Source organism: Scyliorhinus torazame, chromosome 5 (assembly GCF_047496885.1).
Source record: "Scyliorhinus torazame isolate Kashiwa2021f chromosome 5, sScyTor2.1, whole genome shotgun sequence".
Classification (NCBI taxonomy): domain Eukaryota; kingdom Metazoa; phylum Chordata; class Chondrichthyes; order Carcharhiniformes; family Scyliorhinidae; genus Scyliorhinus; species Scyliorhinus torazame.
In genome coordinates, this window is record NC_092711.1 from 280,564,026 (window position 1) to 280,573,721 (window position 9,696).

Here is a 9,696-nt window from a genome sequence, read left to right on the forward strand (position 1 = left end):
GGAGAACCCTTTGATCTCTATGGAATGGGATCCCGCGGCCAGGAAAATCTTTTGGGTGCTCGGGCGAATAGAAAGAATACAGCGTCTTACCGTATCCGGGTGGATAAAACTTTCCGTGCTCCCAGAGTCGATTAGGCATGGCGTCTCCTACCCGTTGACCAGCACCGTTGTCGTTGTCGTTTGGAGTGTCCGGGGCCGCGATTGGTCCAGGGTCACCGAAGCCAGTCTTGGTTGCTGTACCGTGGCGCTTTCTTCCGACCCCGTGGAGCCGTCTATGCTGGGGTCCTTGGCTATCAGCCAAGAGGGCAGCGACCATGGATCGCACGCGGTCGGGGGTGGACAAAATGGCCGCCTGCATGGATCGTACGTGGCCGGGGGTCACAAGATGGCGGCGCCCATCCTCCCCGCGTGGTGTCCGGGACCCAAAATGGCGGCGCCCGCAGGCCGCACATGGATCGCTGGGGGGGTTGAGTCTGCTGTCCCCGTTCTCCCCCGGAGATTGCGGCGACCCCCCGGGACTGGCACACCGCTGCGTAATGCCCCTTTTTGCCGCAGCTTTTACAAATAGCTGAGCGGGCCAGGCAGCGCTGCCGGGGGTGTTTCGCCTGCCCGCAAAAATAGCAGCGGGGCCCACCGGGATGGTCTGGTGCTCTAGCCGCGCAGGCTTGCGGGGGGTTGGGGGGTGCCAGGAAGTCGGTCGCAACAGGGATCCACGGAGCCCAAGGGGCTGCCGCGCGGTCGGGGCTGTAGGCGTGGGCATTTTCTGAGGCCACATCGGGGGCGGCCGCAAGGACCCGTGCCTCTGTGAGTCCTAACGAGTCTCTCTCTAACAGTCTTTGGCGAATTTGAGAAGAAGTCATACCTGCCACAAAAGCATCCCTGATTAGGAGCTCCGTGTGCTCGTTTGCGCTCACTGACGGGCAGTTGCAGTTCCTTCCCAAAATCAACAGCGCACTGTAGAACTCCGGGGATTTGCCGTCTCGTCGCGAGTTGGTGGCATGCGTAGACCTGGTTTATGGGCCGAATGTAGACTCCTTTCAGCATGGCGAGCGCCGTCGGGAAATCCTCCGCGTCTTCGATGAGCATGTAGATCTCCGGGCTCACCCTGGAATGCAGGACCTGCATTTTCTGATCTTCCGTGGTCCGGCCGGGGGCCGTTCGAAGGTAACCTTCGAAGCATACTAGCCAGTGTTTAAACACGGCCGCCGAGTTTGCTGCATGGGGGCTGATTCGCAGACACTCCGGGGCGATCCGGAGCTCCATAGTCTTTTAAGCTTGCTTAATAAATTGTAGCGCAACAATTACTCACTCTTCGAGAAGTGATGAAGTCAATCGAGGCTTTATTAAGCAAGACTTGTTCCCCAGCAGCTCAGTTACAGAATGCGGCTGCTGGGAGAACTCGAGCTCTTATACTTCGCCTTCTGGGCGGAGCCAGCAGGCGGCAGATCCAACCAGGACCCGGGACCTGTCAGCCAATAGCCTCTCGGCTTCACAGGTACCGTACTACCCCTAATACATACCACCACATTGACACCAGTGCTCTTTTAAAAGAGTTGCTCTGCTGACTATTTGACCAATTTTCTCTCTCCTTAAAACACTAATTCCCAGTGCAAGATGGACAACAGCAACTCACCAGTGATTGGTCCAATTGACCAATCTTCCTTTGTGAGGTTAGGGCTACTCCCCATGGGAGATGCCACAGCTGAGCCCAATCTTGTTTTGACTGGACATTAATTAACACATGCACTTTGCACAAGAATCACTCAATGGTGATCACTGTTAAATAGCTTGACTGATTTGTGCAATTTGTTGATTTTCTCCTGATCTTCCTTGGGAGATTGGTGCCTTCTGCTTAAACAGATCATGCATCGGTTTCGCATTTCTTTAGTGCAGTTTTAGCAATTCTGACCTATTCTACCTACTCACATTTAATTGGTCTACCATTGGTGACCATGCCTTCAGTTGTCTAGCCCCAAAGCCCTTGAACTCCCTCCCAAAACATTTCCGCCTCTCTCGCTTTAAAACAATCCTTAAAAATGACCTCTTTGATCAAGTCACATGTTTAATTCCTCCTTATGTGGTTCAGTGTCAAATATTGTTTGATTACGCTCCTGTTAAGCGTCTTGGGTTATCTTCCTATTCTAAAGGTGCTCTATAAATTCAAGTTGTTGATGAAATTACTGTAAACAAATGTAGCTCAAACCCATTTTACAACAATTTATTGTTGATGCACCACTGTCAATGAACTCTGTCGATTATTCTTTTGTCTACTATGTACGTAATGTGTATGTTCCCTTGGCCGCAGAAAAATACTTTTCACTGTACTTCGGTACATGTGACAATAAATATCAATCAAATCAAAAACTACCTAACACTGCCTAAACTTCGAAAATGACTAGTTTAAAATTCAAATGCTACCATTGTAATTTGAGAGCTGGTAAGAGAACACAAAGTTAAAATATTTACAATTTTATACAATTTACTCTTTCTACAATCTTAAAAGATATGCACACTAAAATTGAATGAATCACAGTGTATTTGATTTCCATTTGGATTTGTAAATGCAGGCTTTGAGTTAGTTTCGCAATGAAACTCTGATCCTCAACAAATAGAATTATAGAATCCCTACAGTGCAGAAGGCCAATCGGTCCACCGAGTCTGCACCAACCCTCTGAGAGAGCACTCTGCCTAGGTCCACTCCCCCCGCCCTATCCCCATAACCTAACCTGCACATCTTTGGACACTAAAGGGCAATTTAGCACGGTCAATCCACATAACCTGCACATCTTTGGACTGTGGGAGGAAACTAGAAAACCTGGAGGAAACCCACGCAGACACAGAGAGAATGTGCAAACTCCCCACAGCCACTCAAGACCAGTGTCAAACACAGGTCCCTGGCGCTGTTAAGCAGCAGTGTTAACCACTGTGCCACCATGCCATCAAATAGTTGATGGTTTTCTCATTTTTGCCTTAAAACTTAAATTACTTTAAAACACATGTAAGTTCTACTATAAACCGGATAAGTGTGATAAGTATGCCGGATAAAGGCATTTGGGCAGGACAAACAAGGCAAGGGAATACATGATGAACGGCAGGGCCATTGGAAGCATCGAGGATCAGAGTGACCTTGGTGTGCATGTACACTGGTCCCTTAAGGTAGCAGGGCAGGTGGATAAAATGGTTAAGAAGGCTGTGGAGTACAGGTCCACTGGTCACTGAAAGGGGCAACACAGGTGGAGAAGGTAGTCAAGAAGGCATACGGCATGCTTGCCTTCATTGGCCGGGGCATTGAGTATAAGAATTGGCAAATCATGTTGCAGCTGTATAGAACCTTAGTTAGGCCACACTTGGAGTAAAGTGTTCAATTCTGGTCGCCACACTACCAGAAGGATGTGGAGGCTTTAGAGAGGGTGCAGAAGAGATTTACCAGAATGTTGCCTGGTATGGAGAGCATTAGCTATGAGGAGCGGTTGAATAAACTCGGTTTGTTCTCACTGAAACGACGGAGGTTGAGGGGCGACCTGATAGAGGTCTCCAAAATTATGAGGGACATAGACAGAGTGGATAGTCAGAAGCTTTTCCCCAGGGTAGAGGGGTCAATTACTAGGGGGCATAGGTTTAAGGTGAGAGGGGCAAGGTTGAGTAGATGTACGAGGCAAGTTTTTTACGCAGAGGGTAGTGGGTGCCTGGAACTCGCTACCGGAGGAGGTGGTGGAAGCAAGGACGATAGTGACACTTAAGGGGCATCTTGACAAATACATGAATAGGATGGGAATAGAGGGATACGGACCCAGGAAGTGTAGAAGATTGTAGTTTAGTCGGGCAGCATGGTCGGCACGGGCTTAGAGGGCCGAAGGGCCTGTTCCTGTGCTGTACATTTCTTTGTTCTTTGTATATGGTATATTTGCCTTTATTAGCCGAGGCACAGAGTTTATGAGCAGGGAGGTTAAGCTGGAACTGTATAAAATATTGGCTACGCTATAGCGAGAGTACTGTGCGCAGTTCTGGAATTCACAATATAGAAGGGATGTGATAACATTGGAAAAGTGCACAGGAGATTTACCAGGATGTTGCCTGGGCTGCTGAGTTTTAGTTATGAAGAGAGATTGGTAGACTGGGGTTGTTTTCCCTAGAGCAGAGAAGACTGAGGGGAGGACATGATTGAAATATTAAAACATTATGAGCGGCACTGATCGAGTGGACAGGAAGAAACTTTCCCCCTTGCTGCAGGGATCAAATACCAGGAGGCATAGAACATTTTCACCCAGAGAGTGGTGGGAGTCTGAAACTCACTGCCTGAATGTGTGGTGGAGAGAGAGACTCGCATAACATGTAAGAAGTGGTTACATGTGCACTTACGATGTGAAGGCAAACAAGGTTATGGGCCAAGTGCTGGAAAAAAGGACTAGAATAGTTTGGTGGTTGTTTTTGACCGACGCAGACACGATGGGCCAAAGGGTCTTTTCTGTGCTGTAGACCTCTACGACTCTATGACTCTAAACATGCATTTAAATTGGTTTGCAATTACTCTTACTATTTTTGATCATAAATATATTTCAATCCTAACTTTTTCCTGAGGTGGACTACTCTGATGATAAACGCTTTCAACTCAACTGCCACAGCAAATAAATATTATAGATTAATTCTCCAAGTACCATCCATCCATCAATCAATTAGAAGGAATACATATACAAAACTAAATCTGCCGTAACTACTGCATAGTGCCAAAACCACTGGTTTCAGGTGGGCTTAATGGTATTAAACACAAAGATTTCTGTCAATTTCAGTGCAAGTTGCATGTTTCAACAAGTCTGAATAAAAGTGTACACTTATAACAGAAGCAATGCAGGTGATAGAAAATACAAAAGGATGTATTAGCAAAGTACTTTGAAAATGATTTCCTGTCTGATATTTAAATCCAGATTAATTTTAAGAAAAACATTTGAAAATGTTCCGGTTTTATTTTGGGGGGGGGGGGGGGGTGGAATGCAGAATGTGACACATAAAGGTACAGCTTCAGGCAAAGCAGCTAGAATGAAGCTTGCAAAAGAAAGTGGCAAACGTTCTTTTGATATTCAACAGGAACAAGACCCTACAAAATGCCAACAGTCTACCAATTGTTGTAGCATAATGAGTGCTGATGATCACTGGGCGTTGTTTTGTTCTGTACACCATTTTTCACGATAATCTTTCCTTTCCAACGGTTCTGTCCATAGTGACTACAGGGTTATACTTGAAATAGTTTACTATGGTAGCTATGTGGGCAATGAGGGGAAGGAAGTATGAGCCAAGGTATGAGCGAAGGAAAGCAACAATTCAAATTAATTTGAACCATCAGCGTGCTTTCAAATGAATAGAAAAAAGGTAGCTTTAATTAATGAAACTACAGGACACTTGTGTATTCTAGGGGAGAATTAAATTCAGTTTTTCTGTTTTACCAGTTTGTGATTGGGTCATCCTGTCCCTTTTTTTTTAATTTAAAGTACCCAATTCTTTTTTGACCCAATTAAGGGGCAATTTAGTGCGGCCAATCCACCTACACTGCACATCTTTGGGTTGTGGGGGTGAGACCCACGCAGACAGGGGGAGAATATGCAAACTCCACACAGACTGTGACCCTCGGTCCTTGCTGCTGTGAGGCAGCAGTGCTAACAATTGCACCACCATGCCTAGGGGGGGGGGGGGGGGGTCATCCTGTCCCACAGGTCAATCGTAATAGTTTATTTCCTCATTTCTTAGAGGGCTGAAAAGACTTCCTACTGGGTAATTGAGTAAATGTTTATAATCAATTAAATAGCAAACAATAATTAATTCCAAATAAAGGGGTGGGGTGGGGTGGGGTGGAAAGGTGCATTTGGAACACAAAATTAAAAATATACTAAAAATAACATACATTCCAAATTCTGGCGGAAATTAAACTAAAATGTTTTCTCATCAATTGCCACAATTCCTCATTTTAAGCTTTAACCTTGCTTAACATGACAGTTTATAAAAACACATCAGACATTGCGTTCCTTCAGAGCGAAACAGCACAGTACAATCCGCAGGAATGTTTCATCCCACTGTTAAAAGCATTTGTGGGATTTGAACAAATCGAGCTCACCAACGTCTGCAGTTTTTGATACTAAAATTATTTTGATGGTGCTGGAATGTTTTTACTTGATGTGAAGTGAACTCCCAACACTTTCCTTTAAACAATGAGAAGTGAATCTCTAGCCTACTTTCAAAATTCATATTCACGATTGTGTAATGTATTCATATCATTGGATAAGATACCAGGGGCCAGCCAGCAGCCAAGAATCCCTGTCGCTGGGATAAACAAACCCTTCAAAATAGGCTGGGAGAACAAAATCGGAGTAAATCACAGCAGTTGAACATACTGTCCAAAATCTGAGAAAAAAAGTTACTATTGTAGTCCAGAAAGTGTTTTGGTGTGCAATGATTCACCCAGTTACTAAATCCTACCTATAGTCAGTAACTTAACCAGCAAAATTTTGTTTCCTCTCACTCTCCCTGCCTCTGAGAAAGCATTTCCTACCCCAGGCAACAATGGTCATTTTTAGGGTTTTGTGGCATTGCTTCTTCACTGTGATTTACAATGTGATCTATTTTGACACATTTCAAACGGCATAGATCTAAAAGCAGCTTTGTGGGTGCATTTTACCAAATTGCCCTTCACCTATTGGGAGATTGAGCAGAGTTCAGGTCAGTCCTGAAGGGTTTCGTTTTAATGGCAGTTTAAATGGTCAGATGGTCAGCGTAAACAGTAAAACCCTGTGAGGTAAGTCCTGCCGGGTTTACAACATCAACCACAGAATCTTAACCGTGCAAAAGGAGGCCATTTGGCCCACCGAGTCTGCACTTGCAGAAAGAGCATTCCACCTAGTCCCACTCCCCTGCCTTATTACTGTGAACTTGCACATCCTTTCAGATATTAATCCAATTCCCATTTAAATACTTTTCACTGCATACTCAAACTACAAATTCAAATGCACTGGCACACGCTCAAGGGGCCAACTGATCTCCCAGCGAATGTGCTGTATAATTCAGTGATTCTGTGTGCTCGGAGAGGATAAAGTTCCACGTAAGAAGACAAATTGATCACATTTGCACTCCTGTTTAAATGGGTTTGCAATCTGACCCTTTCAGATCACAAAGCTCACTAATAATAATAATCTTTATTATTGCCTGAAGTAGGCTTACATTAACACTGCAAGGAAGTTACTGTGACAATCCTCTAGTCGCCACATTCCAGCACCTGTTTGGGAACACCGAGGGAGAATACAGAATGTCCAATTCACCTACAAAGCACATCTTTCGGGACTTGTGGGGGGAAACCGGAGCACCCGGAGGTAACCCATAGAAGACACTAGAACGTGAAGACTCCGTACAGACAGTGACCCAAGCTGGAATCGAACCCTGGCGCTGTGAAGCAACAGTGCTAACACTGTGCTACCATGTTCCCACAGTGCAGACAGAGGCAGGTCCCTGGGCACCTAACTTAGCACACTGGGCTAAATTGCTGGCTTTGACAGCAGACCAAGGCAGGTCAGCAGCAGGGTTCAATTCCTGTACCAGCCTCCCCGAACAGGCGCTGGAATGTGGTGACTTGGGGCTAACTTCATTGAAGCCTACTCGTGACAATAAGCGATTTTAATTTTTCATTTCATTTTCCCTCTCCTCCAGGCGGAGGCCTTCAGATTAACAATTTTGTCAGTGTTTGAAACTCAAACAAGGCGCGTGAATCAACATGTTGATGGAGACCTGTGCGAGGAGTACCCCACCCAGGCTGAAAAGAGAAAGTTCTGGGAGTAATACTCAGCAGGCATTTTCTGTTTTTATGTCAGATATTTCCAGGACCCGCTGTATTTTGCTTCTGCAGTGACCTGCGTTCCCTGTCTCGGATACCAATGCCGAGCGTTTTCAGCATTTTCTGTTTAGTTTGAACTTTCCAACACTGCATCCCTTGCGATGCGATCTCTGCTCAGACCCAAACTGCAGGTTGCACACGAGGGTCTCCTGTGCACAGAAATGGCCAAATATCCCACGGCAAGAACAAACTAAAAACCGTGGGCTATGTTTTCAAACACATTTGAATGGCAGCTCTTCTAAGGGATAACTTTGAAAAGACGCAACAACAACAAATCAAAAAAACTGCGGTGCCGACAGCCAGAGGTAACTTCCCCAATGGGACCACGGAGCAAGTTGAGTTCGGGACGATGAGAAACACGCCGCCCAACCATCATTTAAAAATCAACACCAATTCTCCAGAGAATCTTGTTGCAATAAAAGTTGCCGCGCGTGTGATCCCTTCTGCGGTACTGTCGCTGGAGGGGAAAGCACTGGGAGTGAGTTGACAGGTATTCCCGCCCGCAGTGGGAATTTACTCCAGAGTTTCCAGGGAGAGAGTGTGTGTGTGAGATGACTGACAGCGCGGGTACTTACAGGACACACAGACAGTAAACCCCGGGCAGAGACTCGCTGTCCCTGATCAGGTAGCTGCCGTCTTTGCCGTTTCTGCACAGCAGCGTCTCCCCCAGTTCCCGGTTGATCTTCCCGTGGTAAATCGGATGATCCATCCCCGTCCCCCTTTCTCGAAGCGCCGCGGTGACTGGGTTCGGCTCGTGTTTTGCGAGGCTCCCCCCCCCCCCCACCTCAGAGACCGAAGCGAAAGTTCAAGGGTTTTATTTTCCAGCTTTTTGTTTTAGTTCACACCTCACAACAACCAGTGACGTTGATCGCGCGCGAAAGTGAGACGAATCACGTCCAGAATCTCCTAAAACACCGAGAGAGATGAGGGGGGTGGGGGAGACATCCCTGCTCCTTGTCCCCACCTCTCACACACTGTTCCTCCGTCTAACCTGCACAGCCTCTCCATTGTCCGGCTGGGGTGGTGGGAGGGACTTCCCTCATCCGTTCCACTCTTACCTAATATTATTGCACAGTAAGAAACATAGAATTTACAGTGCAGAAGGAGGCCAATCGGCCCATCGAGTCTGCACCGGCCCTTGGAAAGAGCACCCTACTTAAGCTCACTCCTCCACCCCATCTCCGGAACCCAGTAACCCCACTTAATCTTTTTGGACACAAAAGGGCAATTTAGCGTGGCCAATCCACCTAACCTTTGGACTATGGGAGGAAACGGGAGCACCCAGAGGAAACCCACGCCGACATGGGGACAACGTGCAGACTCCGCACAGACAGTGGCCCAAGCCGGGAATCGAACCTGGGACCCTGGAGCTGTGAAGCAACCGGGCTAACCACTGTGCTACCGTGCTGCCCCTTTAAGATTGTAAGAAGTCTTACAACTCCAGGTTAAAGTCCAACCGGTTTGTTTCGAATCACTGGCTTCTGGAGCGCAGCTCCTTCATCAGGTGAATATATTATTGTACCAGAGAATTGCCAGCTCTGGCTCTCCTCCTTGCTCTCGCACCATTATTTCTGGTAACAAATAATCCTTGCCCCATCACCGCCCCCCCCCATTCCTCCTGATTCTCATCTGCATGTTAGTGACAGGATAGGGCCCTTGGGAAATGGTCCAGCTGGGCAGCAGGGGTCAGCCAGGCCAGGGGGTGGGGAGGTGGGGTATCCAGATTACGAGGGGGATCGATAAGGCCTGAAAGTTGGAGGGAAGTTCTGATGTTGCCAACAGGTCTAGGGTTGGGCGGTGGAGGGGAGGGCAGACATGGTGGGGTA

General features: G+C 47.0%; 1 protein-coding gene across 1 annotated transcript in view; it reads right to left on the reverse strand.

Annotated features, from left to right (window-relative positions):
• Positions 1-8,821, reverse strand: part of LOC140421161 (SH2 domain-containing protein 1A-like) — a 78,388-nt gene extending 69,567 nt beyond the window's left edge. Inside the window, exon 1 of the mRNA XM_072505615.1 lies at positions 8,446-8,821. Within this exon, the coding sequence (XP_072361716.1) occupies positions 8,446-8,579 (134 nt within the window). The 5' untranslated portion in view covers positions 8,580-8,821. The remainder of the gene's footprint in view (positions 1-8,445) is intronic.
• Between the last annotated feature and the right edge of the window lie 875 nt (positions 8,822-9,696).